This window comes from Harpia harpyja, chromosome 1 (genome assembly GCF_026419915.1).
Source record: "Harpia harpyja isolate bHarHar1 chromosome 1, bHarHar1 primary haplotype, whole genome shotgun sequence".
In the NCBI taxonomy this organism is placed as follows: Eukaryota; Metazoa; Chordata; class Aves; order Accipitriformes; family Accipitridae; genus Harpia; species Harpia harpyja.
Genome location: NC_068940.1, coordinates 48,329,138 through 48,351,841, shown reverse-complemented (window position 1 = coordinate 48,351,841; position 22,704 = coordinate 48,329,138). Strand labels below are relative to the sequence as shown.

The following is a 22,704-nucleotide window of genomic DNA, read 5'->3' as shown; positions in this document are numbered from 1 at the left end:
CTACATTTGAGAACTGCTAAGAATTACTTTACTATATTTCCTCTTAGCCTGTTGCATAAATGACTACCTTTCAATGACTTCCTTCCTCTGAGTTAGATGGACTATTTCGCATTGGGGAAAACTAAGTAATTTTTACTCAATGCAACTTTTAAATCCTGATGATACTATCAAATACCACAATTTAGTGTGATATACGAAGAGGTCATACATTACTACTACAGACAGTTCTACCTTTTTTTTTTTTTCTCTTTATTAACAGTATGTTTTTCCCCTTTCTGCAAAACTATTCCCATGAGGCCTCATTTTACAAAGCATAGAGCAGAAAAGGCAAATAAGAGTGCTTCTGAGCCTTACATCTTAAAATGACAGAAAATAACTTAAATAAGAGTGAATGACATAATTGACCTGAGTGCCTACTTGTTGTTTACCCTACACTCCCAATGAAGCCAGGCAGCTCTGACCACTGGGATCATATTCAATAACGGTAATTATGATAAAGTAATATATTTCACAGAACTCTCATTCTACACTGTTATGGTATGGGCTTTCAGTAGTAATTGTGGTTGATTTTTCTAGATTACCCAGTAGCCGCTGACAAGAAGACAAAAGAAGATTTGAGATCCATAGTTAAAGTTTAAGCCTAATAGCTACAGTAATTGATTAGTTCTCCATGGATTTTCTTTGGTCATTGAGGTGTGTACAGAGACTACAGGAGATTATTTTATTGTGTAATTTTCGCAGCGCAGCAGGGTACCTTGACAATGGGTTGGATGCCACCCTCCTGACAAAAACCATGGGGGAGGGATCAGAGTGAAGAAAACTCAGCCAGCAAAATCACTCCATAACAAGCAGGGGGTAGGATTTCCTTCCTGGGAAAGCAGCAAGATTTCTGGCCCCACAACTCTGAGAACTCAGTACATATCTGAGGTCTCCTGGGGGACAGAGTCATTTTTACAGGGAGTTGCTGCCCACTTCAGTCCCAGAGGTATCAGAAGTCTTACCCAGTTCCCTGGCCACTTAGTTCTATTTAATAGCTAACATGTTGAAAAAGGCTCCATGAAACATGGTTATATCAGGTTTACTGAACCAGAGTTAGGACAGAAGGTTAAGCAGCAGATGCATAAGTGGTGCAAAGCTGGTTTTGTTTTGGGGGTGGATGCAAAGAGGTTGAAAGTAGATAATGGAGATGATAAAGGTTGATGGCTTAAGACATCCTGAAAAATAATGTCTCCTTTTTATCCACAGATCAAGCTAGCACAAACCACAGCAATTGTCACAACCACTGCTGAAGCAGCACAGAAATGAGTTGGGAGGAACTCTTCTACAGCTGGAACAGGAGTTGGTGAACCCCTGTTGAGGAAACCACCAGGAGTGTGGGATAGGGAGATGGCTCACGCAATTGCATCCACCAGAAACTAAGCTGAGACTAGCAGTGCTTTTTGTATCTGCCATCCAAAAGACTGCAACTTGTATTTTAGTATGAAGCAGCAACAGCCAGGAGAGGCCTCGTTCAAATGCCTGTTTTTACACTTGATCCAAGTCTCAGTTATTTTCAGTTAAGAGTAGCTTTTTATTTTCAGTTCCGAGAATCTTTTATTGACATCTCAACTCACTCTCAGGAATCCAGACATGAGCCTGAATGCTTCCAAACCCTAGGCCAAGGTCTTCTCAAAGGTTACCTCAGTCGTTGGGTGTTGCATTTCAGGCACCTTGCATGGACCTGACTTTCAGAAGGCGAATATTCAGCACTTTCTAAAAACTCAACCCTCAAAGCACCTTCCAACTGGATTAATAAAAATTAAGGCACTCAAAAATTCCTAGTTAGTTTTGAAAAATCTTACCCATAACTAGAACAGATTGATTGACATGAAAAACAGAAATCACAGGTAACCATAAAAAGATCCATGTGTTGCTGTGCTCAAGGTACTTACAGTGTAAACTTTATTCACATTCATAGTGACATAGTTAATGGCAAAACAGTCTGCCCTTTATGTCCAGTAACCATATTTTACTCTGTATCTCTAGAGAGCAGGAGTCTGTATAAGCAATGAGAGAGGGGAAAAAAAAGTTGATGGATTACCAGTTTTTCTTCTGGTGGTGAATTCAGCTGTCTGGAATCGTGAATGTTAGTACAGGAGGAAACGAGATAGTTATTTTTTGTCAAAACTGTGATATAACAAATGTTAATATAATCTCAAAGGGAGGTACAGTTCAGAGTATCTTTAAAAAAAAAGATAAAACATATCCTGAAACAAAGGTTGCTTTTAACTATGTGTAAACAGTCTTTGATCAATCAACTGAATCCTTAGAAAGGGCTGATATATCGCAAAACATAACACAACACCCCTACTGCAGTTAGGTAAGTGCTTAAACTTTGCTCACAGAAAGGATGCTAGTAGTTGGCAGGACACCCAACCAAAATTATTAGAATGGAACTTTTTTGTATAAATTAGCACAGTCCTCTACTTCTGGAAGCTGCAATCACTACAGAGTAAAGTGGATTGGTACTGCTGCATTATAAATGCATTTGATATCAGATAGAAATTCCTCCTGAGGGTCATCTTCAGATTTCATGGCTTTTCTGCTTCCTCTGCTGCATCCTCAGACAAACCTATAAAGCAGAAAAGAAGATGCTTAAAAATTCAGCGTACTTGGCAACTACATGCACTATATTGTTGATTCCATCAGTTTGTAAAAGCCTCGGTTATAGCTGGAGGAAACAATTTATTACATGCAAAACAGGATAAAAATGCATAACTTGCATATTCAAGCACTCACAAGTTTAGAAAATACAAAAAATTCAGGCAATTTCACATCAGCTGTTTTATGCATATGATGGGTGATACAGTCTAAGTTATAAAGTAATAGAATACTTTTACATCAGAAAAAAATGACCGAGAACAACTGGGCATATGATCTGAGACACAGTTACTCCATCTACTTGCATTTTGCCTGCCCCTTTTTCTAGGTAGAACTGGCAATACAAATTGCAAAGCAATAGAAAATTAGGCTCCATAAACTCATTAACAAGGGGGGGTTTGTTGGTAGTTTTTTTTATATAAGACTAACACCTAACACTTTGGGCAAGGGGAAAATAGCAACACGCCTGTATTGAAGATAACTTCTGCCTTAAACCAAGAGTACAAGTTTCCTATTTTCAAATACCAGTTCAAGAGATGAATCCATCTTGGATTGGACATTAATCTTTGCAAATAAACCTGACAGAATTGGAAAAGTGGGTAGAAACTCATAAAAAGTTGCTTGGAATGTCTAGGGAGGAAAAAGAACAGCGGATAATCACACAGATTTGTATATGCACATACCTGTATGACTTCAAATTAAAGTGATTATTTAACCCAGCAGTTTCTTACATGTCCACTATTAGTTTAGGTTGAAAATGATTTAACTTAAATCCTTTTCTAATGAATTTAAAGCAATCCAAAATAAATTGGCACCACCTCCAAATGATATATGAATAATAATAAAAATAACACACAGCTTTTATGGGTTGTAGGGTTTATTTCTTTTTTTTCCTTATGAGCCATCTCTGAAGAAGGCTGAATTCCCCACACACCCTGTGAAGTGAAATGATCCAGCAGGTCAGCAGAATAAAATTTGAGCATCCAGGTCTTCTAAACCCAAGACACCAGTTGCTTGTCAGCCTGACTGCCTTCACAATCACGTTCACACAGAATTTAGCACTAACAATCTACGTAATATTAAAAGAATATGCTTTCATTTAGGTCCGTGCAATTCCACATGAATAAAACATCTAGATTTCTTTTTCAATTTTTATTTTACAATACCAGTGTTTTTTGGTGTTTGGGGATTTCAGTATTTACAATGGTTTTTATAGCTGATGGTGCTAAACTGAACAAATTTTATCTCAAGCTTTGAGACCGAAGGAAAGCATCAGTGGAGCTAACAGAGCAGGAGATCAAGGATAAAATCGCCAAGATACAAAAGACTAAAGCAGTAAATTTCAGCAACAGCTGGAAGCCCAAGGGGCTAAGAAGCTCCCCTTACTGAAGCTTCTACTTTTTTTTGTTTGTTTTTTTTTTTTTTAAGGACAATTAAAAATACCATGTTAAGAGGTGACTTGGGTTTACAAAGGTCAGCCCTCAAATGGTAGTTCTTTTGTTCAAAACTCTTATCACATAGCACATGCTGGGATGCCAAAGGGACTAGCAGCAGGTCCCATCTTGTTTCGTTAATGATCTCGGGGAAGGAGGTAGGCAGCATGATAATGAAATGTGCAGATTATAAGAAACCAAGATGAGCTACAAATACTGGAGACGAGAAAGAAATATTGCTCTAGGACTAAGAGATTAACAAGGCTGAGAGAAGATGAAAGGAGATACCGCTTGAAATATATCATGGAAATAATTTTAGACACAGATACTTGCTGAGGAAAGCCCTGCAGAAGTAGCATGGTGGGAAAAGCTGTTAAAGACATGCATTTGCAATGAAATACCCCATGTAGCTCAATGCAGTGTAGAAGCCACTGCAGAGCTCACAGTTAATACTGTTCCTGACTATATAGCTTTGTTGAGATGATACCTGGAGCTGTTTACAGCTCTGTACTACATAAAAAGATACTGGAGAATATCTTACTTTCCCACCATAATCAAGGAGAAGAGTTTGCAAGAATTGTGAAACTGGTTTCTGCACACTCTTACAAAAGCTGGACATGCACATGTTTCTCGGATGAGAAACAGCAAAAAGGTGGTATGATTATGGTCAGCTCTTTGTACTTGAAGAGAATAGCCACAGATTTTCTAGAGACCAAGAGGCACTAACCTGTGCATTAGCATTGCCCACTAAGTTGCACACTTAAGACATGGTACACTGCCACTGCACAGTGCCCTCAACTTCAATACATTTCAGGACTGGCTAGAGGACATCTAAGAAGCATAACAGTACAGAAATTAAGGAAGGGAGGTTTACAAAAATATCGGGGCGGCGGGGAAACCTTAATGAAAAGGCTGTAATATCCTAATGCAACTTTTCCTTTATTAGGCTGAAAACATAACATGTTAAAAATTAAAATGTAATTATAAAATTATTACGTAAAAAAATTTGAGCCATAAAATAGTGCCCAAGATACTGCTTTCAAAACCTGTTACATACATGACATTGACTTCTTACAAATAACCTCTGTGTCTACTTCTGCGCATTGCCATGCCAAAATGGGCAATGTGAATGGTTACTTTCAAGCTCATGAAACACAGTGGATCCACTAAACCTAATGCATTAAATGGAATTATGGGCTGGCAGAACTGAAGTAATACAGCAGGATTTACCTCAATTTCACACAGCTTTGCCCAACAGCACTATACACAGCTATAGGGAACCTGGAATACTTCTGCATGGATCAAAGAACTACCACATGAGTAAACTGTGGGAGAGGTGAGCTGACAGGTGACGTACAGACTGCAGCTATTTTTACTGTGTAACTACAAAATGGGAGGCAGTATGAAAACATGGCTTGCAATGATCAGCCTTCCCACCTCTACCCTGTATTTTTTCAGCACGAAGTATTTACTAGTCATCTAGGAGAACAACAATAATTTCACATTGATCCAACTGGCACATGCTATATCATAGTAGGTGAGATGATTAACATCAGAGAGGTTTATCATCAGTATATTCTGACAAGCTTAGGCAGATCCTAAGAAATACAGGGTATAAAATTAAAAATTCTGTAGATTAAGGCTCCTTTACCTCATTGCATCAGGACAAAAAGCTTCCTTCCATCTTCATATCCCCTATTATGAAGTTCTCAATGTTTCATGTTATAGATCATCCAAAAATCCTACCAGAATAATACTGGCCTGAGCACACACTTAGACAAATATATATTAAAAGCTTTATGTATCTATTTATCCATTAGGAACTGGGAAGCTGCTTTTTGGAAATAATCGTGATAAATTTTAACTCCTCTGCAGCAGGCAACCCCAGGAGTTTTTGGAGGTAAGTTTTCAAAACAGAGTTAAAATATATGATTAACTTAATATCCTGATTAGTAACATGAGATTGCATATATCTGAGATGAAAACCAGAATCCACCTTCAGTCACTTAAATCCCTCAAATTGTTTTGTGTATTTGTCAATCAGAGCACATTAGCACCCTCATGAAAGCAGCTTCTATAAACAGACACAGAGTACCTCAGTCGTATTAATTTGCCTCTTGAAAAGCATGACTTAATGCATACGCATCATTGAGTCACAGAAAGTTCATTTGCAGATCAAAATGTATTTTTGAGTCTTGAAAACTGAGAGTTCAAAGAAAATCAGTTACAGTGACGGAAGCACCAAAGACAGCTAAAACCCCCCAACTTTCCTGGAATTAATATTCATGCAGTTAGAGGGGAAAAAAAAAAACCCCAGACAAATCAAAAAACCAAAATATTTAAAGGGAGGGATAATATTTGAGCATGATGGCAGAAGGGAGGAGAAAGGATCGTTTTCTGTAGTCATAAATTGTTCACACTAAGCATGATGGTGTACGGTTTAAAGATGTTCAGGTTAAACAATTAGGCAATGGAAGAAACTACCCAGGGAGGTGGCTGAGTCGAGAGTGTGAGAGGTTTGCAAAGACAGGGTAGATGAAATCCTAGTGGGGATTAGTGAAAAGGAGGATACACAGGCTTTGAACTGGATGACCTAAAGGATCTTCTCCAATCCTATCGTTTATGCTGTTATGATTCATCCTAAGGAGAATATTTTGGACTCTCATGAATTACTGGCTGAGTTTCCTGGATACTATTGTACATTAGTCTACTCTGAAGCATGCATAAAACTAAGTCAAAGTTGGCTATGAAGTGTTTGATCTACAGTATTCGACAGTCCCCAGTCTCTTTTTCATACAGTGACTCAGAAAAAGGGCTGTTATAACAAGACAACAAAAGTTATTTTGAGTTCAGATTAAGTTAGAGAAGGGAGGCACCACTTTCTTCAGCTATTCCCACCAAAAGAAAAGAGGAAAAAAACACCCCATCTCATGGCCTGATGGTTAATATTGCTATTTCTAGACCTGACATAAACCAGCCTTAGAACAAACTACGGCTTTAAAGTAACTGTTTTTCATAAAATTTTGGATCCTAAACTACATGTTCCAAGTGACCAAAGTTAATAACTCTTTTTATTTTTTTGTTAACAAAAGATGACAAATTTCTCCCAGCACCTTCAAGTCACATTTCTGAAAATCGTGATAATTTTCTTTTTAAGAACTCCATCTATTCACTGCTAATAATTTTCATTATCATTATAAACTGCTTGAGGAAATATATCCTTTTTCTTAGCATAAAATCTTTATTCCATGGACACAACCCAAAGGGTTTTTCAGAAAGTTTAAGAAAGTGACAGTATCTCGCTTATCCCAGGCAAACTGGCACAGTAGAGCTTGGAGTGCAAAAGGGGTTAGTGCAAAATCATCAACTTTAATGCGGTGCAGAAGATTTATCATGATGGACAAGCTACAAACTCTTCTACACTAACGGGAGAAACTGGACTTGATCAATATTCTATATCACTTTTTATGGAATAATAAACTGAGAGTGAGCCTTACCATTGCCTCCCAAGTCATCAGTGAGTCACTGATCACTGCATACATAATTTGAAAATGATCAGAGTTTTGTATCTGAAAGGGGAGCGATGGCAGCTGAATGAGTAGGAAACATGGACTGACTCATTCATTAAAGAGTTGTGTAAAACAAATAAATTTGTTTTTTATTTAGGAAGTAGTGTGACTGATAGAAAGGACTTCATTCAGTGAACCTTTCTTTGTCCTAAGGGACCATACACGTCACAGGATGGATAATGTGAAACAACAGTTTCCATCACTCACTCTTAAATACACCCCCTACTAAGTGCAACTAATGCGACCAAGTCCAACCTGTATGAAGCTATCAACAGTTAAGTTTCTAAACAGCCACAAAACAGCAGGGGTAGAAGGGGCAGCTCTTACCTTGAGGACAGCAGGGTCTATTCCCACAAAACTTAAAAAACCTTGCTAAAAATCTTCCTTTTGTCATTCAGACTTAATAGTGACATGTAATAGCAGTGTAACACAGTGGAGATAACAAGGAGGTAACAACAATGGTAGCATTTATCAAGTGTCCACGTATTTTTTTTTTTTTAATTAACTTTCAAACACCTTACCAAGTTCTTGTGCCTTCATGCCCCCAGGCAGCAGCCCTCAATGGAGACTGCAGAGGTGGGCTTGTGGCAACTCAGGCCGACTGTGAAAAGGGACACGTTAGGAAAAGTTACAGCGTCCCTTCCAAGGCAATTTCTTCATTTTGTTTCTTTGTTTTCCGAAGTACAGCAACTAAATATCCCTATCATTAATTTTATCCTGACAATTGGTAACTTATGCTGTGCTTGTTTTGTATAATGCTGTTGTCTTCAACCTTAATTACATTATATGGTGCACACACATAAACATACGTACCCATACACATCCCTACTACAAAATTTTCTGCTGAGAACCCCAACACCTAAAAGCATTAAAGCTGCCACCAATGGGTCCAAGGAATGAACAACTAGATTGAATCTGTTTGGGGTAAGGTAAGGAGGTGTGCGCCAGTCCACAGTTCCTGGGATTACCAAGTACTCAAGCTGTAAATGGTAGAGTTCAGACTCCTACATTTATAATGTTGCAAAGTTTCTATGCTTTCTTTAGGTCTTTCTTCTGGTTTGTATTTGGAAAATGCGCAAGACGTGAAATGTTTCTAATATAAAGTTACTAAATTTGAACATCAGGAAAAACATCCAGTGACATGACCAATAATTCCCAAGGCGCACAGCTGCTTCTTCTAATGACCCCCACCACACACACACACACACACACATATATATATACACACACCCCCCTATACACACATATATACACACTGCTGGAATAAACACGTTCTGTAAGAAACAAGGAGCTGCCGAAACACCAAATCTAGCTTACATTTATAGATATCAAGGAGAGAACAACAAGAAGATTGGGATGCTGGTTAGTTTGAAGCAATGTAGAACGCTGTAAGCAGCACTCTAAGCTCTGTTCCGGAACAAAAAACAAAAAAAACCAAACCAACCAAACAAAAAAAAATCCAAAAATTATTACAGAGCAAACTGAATATGCTTGCAGGAAGACAAGCTGCTTAAAAAGCAGTTACCTATCTGAAATGAAGTCATTGATCATTACTGCGGGAAATGTAAATTCAATGAAGCCAAAATTTTGGATGAAAAATGCCTATTTTTCTCCAAATACCTGACTTATCACAATCACCTATCAAATCCTGGACATTTTTCTAGGAAAGTTTGCAAATTTTTTGAGACATGGTTGTTTTCATTTAGAGATGATCACAAGAAGTCATCACAAATGACACATTTCAGCTGGAACAGATATTTCTTGTCAGGAATTAAATCCCTAAAAATGAGTTTGCTTTTCAGTGGCCAAACCTCCCTTCTTTCTAATTAGCTATCAGCCTTTGTTAGGGCATTAACTTAATTCAGTGGCTTCTATGGCAAATACATACAACACAAATCTAAAACTTGACTAATCATGGCCACACAAATGTCAATGCTTCAATTTATTCTTCATCATGCTTATATCTTCCCATTCACTGAGACCCAAAATCCTATTAAGCTCTTCAGAACTGTTGGTTCTTGAATAATTTGCTGTCAGAAAACAAAACAAAACAAAACAGGGCCATGTACACTGAGATTAGACAGATAATAATATATTAAAAACAGGGTCTCTTTTGCATAGACATAAGTCTTTGCTTTTTCCGGGGGAGAAGTAATGCCATAGTAATCAGTCTTTTGCCTGCTTGATTGGCTGTGCTGTTTTGTTGTCTTCCCAGACAGACCGACCGACCAGCCAGCTGACTATTAACAAATCCTTTATCTTCCCAGACAAGTGATCACCATGACAGATAGGCAAAACTCCAGGGGTAGGTTAGCTTTAGGGCAAGATTTTCCACCATTTTCATATGAATGGCAGAGAATCCTACTCCTGGAGACAGCCCCCCAGTGTCTGCCTGCAGGAAGATCTAAGATCCTTCACGGATATGATATACATATATATATAACAGTCAATTTCTACTCCTTATAGGTTGGTTGCAGCTCATAATTGACATCTGAAGACCTACAACCTCCCTGTTAGTATAACTTCAAACATTCCTCATCTACCTATGCAAACTTTAGCTAATACTGAGCAAACTTTTCAGCTGAGATGATTTTCCTTAGAAAACTGCAAATGCAGGTCAAACAAACCATCAGTCAAATTTCTGCTGAATTTGTCAGATCAATTTGTTTAAAAAAAGTAATTACAGCATTTTTTATATTTTCAAAATCTTTTGAATTTTCATTTCACCCTGAAGTATTGCAAATAAACTTCCTTGAACATAATGTGTTTTTTCTTTTAAAAAAACCCTTAAGTTAGCAGATACAAAGTCTAAGCGAAATACTTCATTTGAGGAGAAAACGAGAAACCTGAATCAATCATTGGAGGTTGTCCCAAAATAACAAATTTTCTCATTTTTTTGCTTCAAGTCAGAAACTTAAAAAAAACCCAGTTATTCACAGAACTCTACTCTTGTTAGCGTGTACCTGTATCTTAAGTCAAAATAGTGCAGTTATCCTTTTAATATGCATGATACAATTGTCAGAATGAAGCTTTCAACAAATTTAGCTACAATATCTATATGCAAAGTACATGCAGCTTTATCCAATACCAGCTTCAGTAAAACATAGAATAAAAAGTATATTAGGTCTATAGGGGAAAAAACCCCACCTTTTTATAAGTTAGTCTGTATCAGACTTGCATTTAGGGCCTGTGCTGTGCTTCTTGTGCAAGTTTAACTTGTATGGCCACAAAACAACTTAGTATCTTCATACAAAAACATCAGTTTCTCCAGTAGAGATTTCCAACATTTTCTTTATAGCCTACAGTACACATAAGCCCCTGGCTCCTCAGTACCAGAAAGATAGAACAAAATAGAAGAAATTCTGAAAGGAACAGCATAAATAATTGTGTGATTTTGTGGAAAACAAAAAAGAGGAGAGAGAGCAAAATAAAATAGCTAAAGGCAAAGCAAGATTAGGAATTGTTTAGTGCTACAAAGAGATATGAAAGAGGACCAAGAAGATGAAGTCAAGGAAAGGAATATTCAAGGCTGCTTTAATGACATGTATTCTCCCAAGGCCACCTTCCCATGGTGGAAGCCACATGGCTTATGACATTTGCAAATTATTACCACAATGAAGACAACAATCTGGTGGTGTCAGGGAGATGGTCAAGCTGATATAACAAGAGTTTTCCATTTCTAACTCCTATTATCATACAACCGATCTGAGGTGCTACAAATTCCTAAGTGTTTTGTAATATTCACAGAAACATCAGCTTTTGCTTACCATCAAGTATTCAGCAACTGAATACTCTTCCGTATGTTGCTCCTTTTAACAAGGGAACATTACAGTGCAAATGATACAATCATATTCGAGATTTCCATGGTTTCTTCTGGAAATAACATACAACAGGATTTTACCATTTGATGTCATTTTTCCTTTGGAGTCTTGTGGGAAAAAGACATTGGTAGAGAGGCAGGTTTGAGGAAAAATGTGTTTAAAAAAAACAAAGGAAAAAGAATACTTGTGTAATACTTTCCAATCTTGAATGTCACACATTCCTTTTAAGCTACATTATATGAGAAAAATGCTGTGAGTGTTTTTTTCCAAATGCAATCTTTTGATAAGTCTCAGTGTTGGCTTAAAAGCAAAAGAACAAAATAAAAAGAGTCTGTATTAAAGCAACAGTGAAATTTCTTCTAAATGGACACTTAACTCCTTTCTATTGCTCACCAAAAATCTGTATCTGTTTTTTTTGTTGTTGTTGTTTCGGTTTTTTGGGGTCTCCCCCCCAGGCTAAAATCTTATCTTTGCAAATGCAAAGGATGATTTTTGGGGGTAGAAAGGTAATGTAATAGCAGTTCATATTTTTTGTCTGATATATATTCTACACTGTCTTAATATCTCACTATACCAAAGACCTGTAATGTAATTCTCCTTATTTCCACTGCTTTTCCACTGGTATCAGTCTTGTTTCATACAGATGGAAGTAGAGTCACCCCCTGCTACACCCCCTGGATAATATTTTCAGGCATATCTTGGCCATAGTAGCTATAATGGCAATTTCAGTACTCACAACAAAAATTGTAAAGCTACTCAGATTTGATGATCCAATTAAGGATTCCTTAAGGCCTGGGCATTTCTGAACAACCACTAGAAATTTCTGGGCCCTCCAATCTCACACCAAAATCAGCAGAACCAGAAGGAGGGCAGTACTTCGCAGGACTGAGCCTTTTTAGCACCTCCAGGAAGAGCAGTAGAAGCCAACACACCTGCATCTAAGGCTTAGAATGATGAAAGTAACTGTTTTAAATGTATTATGGATTTTCTTATGGGCTCAGGAAGCAATAAAAACTAAGTATAGTCAGACTGCACGAGAGCAATACAGCTTTCATAATTTTCTGTGACTTTAGGGAAAACATGCTCAACTTTTATAGACAGCCAATTCAGTATTACAAATTTTCAAGAAACGCCACTGCTATGGGATTCCCACAAAAAAATGCAGGTTATGTTGAAATTACTGTCTTCTGCAATGACACTGCTCAAAATAATTTTGCGTCATGTAAATGGGTTGAGTTTAATTACAGTGCAACACAACTAACTGTCCTAGATCACTGGCTTCTCATTGAACTGGACACCAACGATGCTAGGAAGAACAAACGATTTCATTCTGGTGGTTATGTAATGTTAAGATTATTTCCTCGTTGACTAATAAGGTAAGTGCCCAAACAAAGCTAAGAAAGCTAAGACAAACATGCTAAATCAGAAAAAAACCCCAAAGGTCCAATAAGGCAAACAATTTCCAGAAAATACACTGAAATACAGTGAGAAGGAGATCTTTTGTTGTGCAGTGCTTCAGTTTATCAATCACTTTGCAGTTCTTTCCAACTTTGGAAGAAGTTTAAACAACATCAGTGGCTTGGTACATTTAGAAACAAAATGCTAAATCCCAACATAGTTAAAGGGTATGCCACAAACAGTTAAAAAAAAAGATCATAGAATCATAGAATCATTTCGGTTGGAAAAGACCTTCAAGATCATCAAGTCCAACCATTAACCAGCCCCCTAAACCATGCCCTGGAGTACCCTGTCCACTCGCTTTTTGAATACCTCCAGGGATGGTGACTCAACCACTTCCCTGGGCAGCCCATTCCAACGTTTGACAACCCTCTCAGTAAAAAAAGTTTTCCTAATATCTAACCTAAATCTCCCTTGCCTCAACTTGAGGCCATTTCCTCTTGTCCTATCTCCAGCCACCTGACAGAAGAGACCAACACCCACCTCACTACAACCCCCTTTCAGGTAGTTGTACAGAGCGATAAGGTCTCCCCTCCGCCTCCTCTTTTCTAGACTGAACAACCCCAGATCCCTCAGCCGCTCCTCATAAGACTTGTGCTCAAGGCCCCTCACCAACTTGGTTGCCCTTCTCTGGACACGCTCTAGCAGCTCAATGTCTTTCCTGTAGTGAGGGGCCCAGATTCAAGATCCTTGATTTAAGGTCAGGTACTGTAAACACTTACCGTGATTTATGCATAAGTAATTCCACTGAACTTAAGGAGTCCTACAGGAATTCTCAAACATGTAAATGCTTGCAGAAGTAGAGCCTAATTTTCATACTATATGTTTTTTTAGGCTGCTAACTGATTTTTTTATTCTGATGAGTAGTATAATATTATCAATTAAATATTATTAATTAAGGCAAACAAATGATCTCTCTTCAAGTATGAAAGTCAGGTTTCCCAGACTCAGCAGTTTTATCTACATAGCAGAGAAAGAGCTACCTTTGGAGCCGTTTTATCTCCACAGTCTGCCTCTTGTCCACCTGAAACAGCCTAAAGACAGTCCAGTCATGCTTGAAAGTAACCTACCTGACAGAGGAACCTCACAGGCTTCTTTATACTTCAATTCAATTTAATGCTGTTCTTCGCTACTTGATGCACGCAAGGTCCACAAACCTGTGCCTGAAGACATCATCTAGGCCACCATCACCTGTCCTTATTTATGTAAGCAATAACATATGCCTCGCCAAGAAGGTGGACATCCAGGTTTTCACAAGCCACCTTGAAGCCAGTGAAAGTTCTCCTCAACAACATAAATCTGCTCCTGCTTAGCGTATAGGACAGAGCTTTAAGACTCAGGGTTACTAGTTCAGAGAGTAGCCAACTACTCATGCATGATACTTAATCAGCTCCAATTCCAGTTCAGGAAACTGTCTCCAATCACTTAAGCATATGATCAATTGAGATCAGTGGAACTGAACGCAACATGTATGTGTTCAAGTTGGGTGCATGTACAAGCACTGTCTTAACAAGGAATCCAAGTATAGCCTTAAATGCTTTCCTAAATAATGCCCCAGAATTCTCTGATGCTACAACACGTTATTTCAACCTATACTCCAAAAGTGGTGATATCGATGCATTTATGTATGTATTTCAATATTATTTCAAATTTAAACTTGCTAGAGTATTGATTTTGGAAAAATCTTTGAAACGTGAAAGTGGTTTTGTGTATAATTTTCTCCTTTTCTCTTCCTCTCTCCCTCCTTGCTTTTACTAATGATCTCTGAAACTCTGGTATAAAACAATTGTGGTGAAACAGAAAATAAAATACAAAAATCTACATTCATATTCTGAATGAAATATAAAATGCTAATGAACAATGCTCATTTAGTAACAAAAAGAAAATGAGTTCTGGGGTTTTTTTTAATTTTTTGCATTTTGCTGTGCACAGGACTTGCAAGTAATGTTGGTATGCGTTTTTTTGTGGGAGGTTTTAGGTCCAAAAAGAATCTGGTGACATCACCCAAGGAAATACCTAAATCATATATTACATTTAACTCAATACAATTTTGTTTAAAACTTTCTTAGGAAACAGATACTTTTCTGTCTCCAAAGTGTTCTCAAAGGAGTCTCTGCTTTTACACATGGCATTTCTGATCTCTCACTGCAGGAGAGCTTTACATCAAAGTTCACACAGAGCTCCAAAAGCTCCATTGGAGCCTCTCAAGGTGATAGTTTGGGCAAAAATGTAAAGAGAGATATGTTATTGAGAGACATTCTGTTGCAGCAAAAGTGAAATCTAAATACAGTAGATGGAGATCTATCAAAATGTAGACATAGTCCCACTGTGCCTGACCATTATCTGCTTCTGCTAGGATCTTGCAACAAGCTGGATGCTATTCTTCTCTCCCAATGCATTTGCAGTTTAGAAGTCTTGCTGCTGTAATCAGGGATTTTGTTGGAAGAAAGGCAACATACATCACAAGTAAGATGTTTTGGAAGGAGCTGTGAGTTAAGGTCTAGATCATTTTTGCTTTTAACCCTTACTTGGAATGGTAAGAGTGTTTTCCAATCTGTCATCCATGAAGTTATGGGTCTGCAGCCCATGAAATCACATTGAACAAGAAAATAAACATCACCCTTGCAGTATTTTCAGCTAAAGGTGCAAAGATATGATCATCTGCAGGAAATGGGCCAGCAGAAATACATGATTGTGAAAGTGTGAAAACCGCTCATTCAATGGTGTGTGAAGATGAAAAGCAGAGGATCAAATTGCAGTTTTACCAGTATTCTTTTAAACTACAAATGATGAAAAAGAAAACAGTAAAACATATGAACAACAACAACAACAACGTGTAACGAAGTTTCAAATACACTATTTAAAGTAGCACCTACTCTTCTCTCATGCCTTTTGGAAGGCAGTAAAACAGAAGCACTTTTCAAATAGGTCCGGGTATTAGCAATTCATTCAATAGGTTGCAGTAAAGAGTAACAAGTAGCTCAAGACAGACAGTTCCTTTAAGCATGGTGGAATAGTCTGCTGGCTCACACTTAACATGGCCAGATCTTCTCCACCCACACAAGAGAATTCAAATTGTACTAGCAGAAATAGTATTTGCCTGAAGGGTTCCATACGCGTTACCAGACTGAGTCCCTGTGCAGTAGCTTGGAAAAGGATGGCTAGTCATTTTAACAAGTTACAGATCTAAAAAAGAATGAGTTATTCTCATATCTATTACACATCATGCAAGGGATGACAAGTTAAATGACTTCATGTTGGTAAAACTAAACTGGATCATATTGAGATACCTATCTTCAGAGATGCTGCAACACCACATCCCATTCAAGCCAAGACTGTTTTGAATGACTTCCTAGAAATGCTTCTAATGCTTCTTTACCTTCCAAATTCCAGGATCAAAATGTTCACTTCCTTTATTCTTTTGTGTGTCACCTTCACATGACAATAACCAGATCTGGCATATTTCAAGCCTCATCTGTTTTTCCAGGCTCTTCCAGGAAAGACAGAAATATATAAGGAGAATGATAAAGTCTGAATACAGTCGGAAACGAATAACTTATCTTTGTGAGATCTTTCTGTGTCGTTTTGACAGACTGAGCTCTGGATTGGATTTGATGACATACTGAGCTCTACGGTTGGACTCAATGATCTTAAAGGTCTTTTCCAACCTAAATGTTTCTATGATTCTATGATTAGTGCAATCTGTCTAAAACTTTGGGTGGAGACTTCTGTAAATCTGAATAAATAATTTTAATTAACTTAATTAGCTGATGGAAATAATACAAGGCTCTACCATATCTTCCCTAAAGGCATGTGCTCATTTGTCCACAAAGCACATAATCTACTTTCTTAATCAATAGGTATTCAATTCATGACAGGAACTGGCACTGGGCTTCAGGGTGGGAACAAAAAGTGACCGGCAAAACTCAATGGGATTATGAGTCAACTGAAGTCATGAGTCAACAGCAGCCTGTTGCTGATTGAATCTGCCTCACCAGTAGGTGTTACTTCAGCTATTAATGCAGATTGCTGTATGGCTGCAGGGATATGCATACCTGCCAAAGTACATAAAAAATATCCAAACCAAACTAAAATCTGCCAGATTCTGAAAATATCATGTAACACCCTGCTCTGTAGCTGCAACAGCATCCAAAGTAATGTTTGGGAGAGCTGACCATGACCACACCCATCCCCCCTATGTCTGCAATACAGCCTGAAGGTTTTTCATTGACAGCCATTCCATTTAATCATTCAAAGTGATGCTCAGTTATTTGATTGCTGTGATTTAACACAGTAATAACAATGATCCAGACTATGCTTAAACCACTCACAGTACTTCCCAAACTGTTCATTAGCATTGGCTTCTGCTTTACTAGCTATTTTCAACACCCTTAATACTGAACCTCGTCCTCTGGCACCTCCGAGAAGACCAAGACTATATGAAAAAGGTGGCCTTATTTTTTATCTAACTGAGTATTTGATAACTGCACTTTAACTTCACAGTTTATTTAACCTCAGCTCAGGCTAAAGCCATCTAAAATGCCCTGTGTAACTTTAGGTCCAAGACAAAACTGCATACAGAACACAGTCTCTTTCATTTCTCTGTTAAAATGAAATTTAAGAGCTCCTCTTCAACCCATGAGTCAACTGCAAGGCCATCATTTAATAATCCCATCCTCTTATCACAATCATAGTCTGAAAATTCAGGTCCCTGTGCTCAACATCTCTGAGCAGAGTATCAGACATATCAGACAAAGGATTTCTGTCATGTTTTCACTAAATCTTATCTTTGAGCTAGTACCTTCCAACAGGTAACTGAGCCTCTTTCTGAAGACCCTCAGAAGGGGAAGCTAATCACTGGCAGTCTATTCTATCATATTCTGTCAACACAAATAACTCTTTCCATGGACTAGAACGACTTCTTTCTTAATGTATTAATTTCATCCTTCTTAACATTAGAATTCACAGGAACTGAATGCGTAATTTAAGACTTACACCCCAACAGAAGTCAATATTTTACCAAGCAGTCAAGATTGGACAAAGAAAAGGGCATTTCCCCTTAAAAGTAGGTTTTGTTCAACAGGCAAGGCACAAGAGCAATATACAACATAACAAAATAATTGGTCTATTGAACATAAAATATCTCACATTTGTTTTCTGAAAAATGTTATCTGACTGTTTAATGTACGCACTGATATTTTTATCAATGTTTCTATAAAACTTACATGACTTTTTTTGTCTACACAGATACAGTATGTGAAAGGCAGAAGTATGCAGCCTTTCTTCTATACACAATATGAAAGAACAGCATTTCTCTAGGAGACTTTTTTATTGTAAATCTAATGCTTATAAAAGCAGTACAATTGAAAGCAGGTGGGACGCAGTACAAGGGTTTCTCATCATTCTAAGCATACAGTTCGGCTCACTCAAATAATAAAACCTCTACGCTTATTCAGTCTTGTACTTCTCTTAAAGCTAGGACACTCAATTGTGCCAAATAATGTGTTGTCCAACTTGGACTAAACTGAGAACACTAAGCTCATTTTCCTAGTGAACTGTGCTGTACTTGTATGATTTCTACATTACAAACGGACATTATCTATAGGAAAAAAAGAAATTAAAACTTTCTAAAGTCAACACTGCTTCCAATTTCTTATATTACTGGTGGAATCTTGAAGGATTATATACTTGAGATTAAAAATTAAAAAGAACATTATTACCATGATGAAAATATACCCACATGATCATATATAATTAGGTAATTGTGTACATACATATATTCACTCTGCTGAATTCTGCACTGTTGCTATTATTTATATTTGATCTGATAGCTGGAAGACACTCTTTAGTCCATTTTCTTTGAAACTGTAAACAGTAGATAGCATCATCCTTTAGAGTCATTAAAGATTAACAAGTTGGGAACAAAACTTTTACTACATTCATTTTTTGCTAACTTAAAAGTAAGAAGAAGATAAAATAACTTGCATCTCATTATGTTGAATTGTAACAGTGAGAAAGAAAAACAAAGAAGATAAAGCAGGGGTGACATGGTAAATCTGCTAATAGCTGAACTTGTTGAGATAAAATAAAGGCTATAAATCAAATAGTTGGAAGTATTAAAAAGATGAGGTAACTTTCTGGTGTCTTTCATTCTTCCCAACTCACATTATCTATTTTCATACATTTTTAAATTTGGCTCATGGCTGGTATCAAACACTAAAATGAGGAGTGACAGTAAGAATGGCTTTTTTCTTTGAAATTGGACTTGCCAAGGAGTGGATCTGTCACCCAAATTTGCAAAGGCAGTTCTTCTCAGATCTGCATATAACTTTGAAGTGCCATGAGGCCAGAAGAATGAAATCAGCATTTTTTATGTCTGATTGTCAGTACATGTACTGGACAAATATATATACTCTGAACTATGCAAAGTCTGTGACTGCAACTCAGTTCTGGAAGCGGAATGCTTGCTTTATGGAAAATGTTGGTATTTGCCATAGGTTCTCATTCTCAGCTATATCAAAACATGGAAATATAACAAAAAAATGAAACTTTTCACTAAGTTTCAGATTGGCAGTGCCACCATAAAACAAGTTGTGGTTATGAAGAACAGAAACGACAAAGTCTCATTTCCTATCCTGATTCCTATTCCTGATTTCTGTCAGATTTACATACTGCCTCTCCCACAGTTTGCCCAGCTAATCCCACCTATGTCCCCTTTCACCTCACAGTACCTTCAGCTACCCTTCACATCTACTAATTTCCTTCCAAGCAAGAGCCACAAATTAGGCTGGTTTTGAGGTAAGGGCGTACTTACTCAAGATCGCATCAAACACAATAGGCAACACTGAAACTCCTGTTTGAGCCTTCCCCCTAGTAATCTGAACCTTTCCTTTACACCCACCTGACAACTTCTATGAAATTTGTATGAAATTATATATTTTTGAGATGTTTATCTCTCTTTAAAATGCATCAGAAACTGGCAATGGGGGTTCAACAAGGGTGGGGAGAGAAGAACAAGAGACAACCATTGATTACATAAGGTTTCAAAGCAGGTTAAAAATGAAAGGCATTTTCGTTAAGATACGAAGTAACCGGACATAACCGGACATTTTTAAATTATAATTTTGAGAGATTCCAGTTCAGCAAATCCAAATGTTCCATTTCAATATGTCCAATTGCTTCACATCAAACAAAATTAGATGCATTTTCAGCTTGTTTTCCTGCAATCCATCTGTGTCTTAGAGATATTCACTGAAGTTGTGTGAAAACCTTTACATAAACTAATTCACCGGGGGGGGGGGGGGGGGTGGTATTGTTGATTTCCCCTGGATAAGAGTAGCTTTAGATGAGAAATTTTGGAGAATCAAAAAAAAACGCAAATCAAGAACCCACACCCTGACATTTAATTATATAATCTACTAGGAAAACAGTCTATAAGGAAGCACTTCTAAGTTAGAGGCTTGTATTAAATTTAAAAAACAACCCTGTGATTTATACCACCAGTTAGCTTTATAAAATGCCATATGTTAAAAAACAAACATAATTAAAACAGCAGGGTGAATTCAATACCTCTAAAAAATGCCTTCCTGATTGTAAATGTTCTGCAGAAAGATGGTACAGAAAACTGCATCACTTGAACAGATAAAGAAAATGCCCTTTAAGTGGAGATGCCTGATTTTACCCCTGGGTTTCTGTGGAACAGAGCATGGGGCTCATTAGTACAAGCTCTGTCCCATGCGAGTGTGATCGACACGCTGGCAGGACCCCAGCAGATACCTCCATGCACATGTACAACCTCTGTGCCAGCGCTGGAGTCTCCACTGCCTGCTCTCAGCACAGCTCTGCCAGCCTGCATGAGAGGTGACTAGGTGAGCTGTAACCCCCCTTCACACCTTTCTAGCCTTGGGCCTCTCTCAGAGTATAGAGAAGATGTCTACAAAACTGGTGGAAACCAATTTCTGTGGGCTGCCACTCACTGAATAAAGGAGAGGACAGGAATCCATGGAGCGAACACTTCTCAGTAAGGGTTTGCAAAAACAGATACTCATTTTCAAAATGAAATAATCACATTTTTTATTTTTTTTTTTTACATATAGTTCTGCATGAAGCACTGAATGAAGGGCCTCACCCTCACAAGCATAAGAATGATGGGGGATTCTTTCAGCTGGTACCACACAACCCTAAAGTGTACCACCAAAGTGACTCCTTAATGGATCAGCAGGGGAAGAAAGACACGGTTATGTGTCCGGCACATGCACACCAAACACAGAGTTACCTCTGTGCCAGAGAAACTCTCCTTTGGGAACCTACAAAAAACCTGTTGGAGCTAAACTGAGCAGAATTTGACTGTTTTAAAGGAATACTGGGTGTTGTTGAGCAACCTTTAGAATGCTGCTCCTCACTGGGGCACACCACTTAAGAAAACACAGCATGGTAACATGAAAACATATGCCACCAACCGTTACTGTTCACAGATTTTAAAGAACAGAATGGCTTAGACTATGATGATCTCAATGCAACCATCTAGTTGGGTGCCTGGAATAATACAGAATATAGAATTTCACCCAATAATTTACTCAACAAGCCATTAACTTCAAGTTGAGCTTTTTGATGTAAAAGCTTCAAGTGAAGAATGAATCACATTTGTAAGGAAGTTACTCCTGTCTGCCCAAATCTTGTCCTTTATTTCTAGGTCCAAATTTTTCTTGCTTCCAGCCACGTACATGTGCAATACATCAGCTCTAAATTCATTATGTGGTTTTGTTCATCTCTACTTTACATCAAACAAAACACAAGAGAAAGTAAAAAAAATAGCTGTAATATGCACATTACAGAGCACTTAATCTCATGTCTAGTGTCATACAAAGTACAGGATAACAATCTTCAATATAATGCACATTGTCTACTGGAATTGTCATTGCTTGGATAGCGAGTTCAATTTGCCAGTACTAAAAGGATTAAGTCTAGGTAAAGCACATATCCGAGCAACCTATGCCCAACATGGATAGTTTCCCCATTTGTCAGGGAGCACTTATGGAATGAAGGAGACAGAAATGACACTTGCTATACTCTGCACTTTTGCAGTTTCGGCATATTTTTCTCCACAGGGTACGTAATAGTCTGGTGGACTTTTCTCTCTTTTTTTCAAAGTATGTTTGAAAGCCAGATCACAGAATCATAGAATCATTTAGGTTAGAAAAGACCTTCAAGATCATCCAGTCCAACCATCATCCATGCCCACTAAACCATGTTCTGGAGTACCTTGTCTACACGCTTTTTGAATACCTCCAGGGATGGTGACTCAACCACTTCGCTGGGCAGCCTGTTCCAATGTTTGACAACCCTCTCAGTAAAGAAATTTTTCCTAATATCCAATGCAAACCTCTCTTGCCACAACTTGAGGCCATTTCCTCTCGTCCTATCTCCAGCCACCTGACAGAAGAGACCAGCACCCACCTCACTACAACCCCCCTTCAGGTAGTTGTACAGAGTGATAAGGTCTCCCCTCAGCCTCCTTTTCTCCAGGCTAAACAGCCCCAGTTCCCTCAGCCGCTCCTCATAAGACTTGTGCTCCAAGCCCCTCACTCACTTGGTTGCCCTTCTCTGGACACGTTCCAGCACCTCAATGTCTTTCCCATAGTGAGGGGCCCAAAACTGAACACAGCACTCGAGGTGCAGCCTCACCAGTGCCGAATACAGGGGAACAATCACCTCCCTGTTCCTGCAGGCCACACTGTTTCTGATACAGGCCAGGATGCTGTTGGCCTTCTTGGCCACCTGGGC

At 38.1% G+C, this 22,704-nt stretch overlaps 1 protein-coding gene across 6 annotated transcripts in view; it reads right to left on the bottom strand.

Moving 5' to 3' along the window:
• Positions 1-1,918: 1,918 nt before the first annotated feature.
• Positions 1,919-22,704, bottom strand: part of BBS9 (Bardet-Biedl syndrome 9) — a 326,659-nt gene continuing 305,873 nt past the window's right edge. For all 6 annotated transcript variants that reach the window (XM_052792624.1, XM_052792616.1, XM_052792650.1 and 3 more), the window contains one exon: positions 1,919-2,611. In XM_052792624.1, coding sequence (XP_052648584.1) covers positions 2,571-2,611 — 41 coding nt within the window. In that variant the 3' untranslated portion in view covers positions 1,919-2,570. The remainder of the gene's footprint in view (positions 2,612-22,704) is intronic.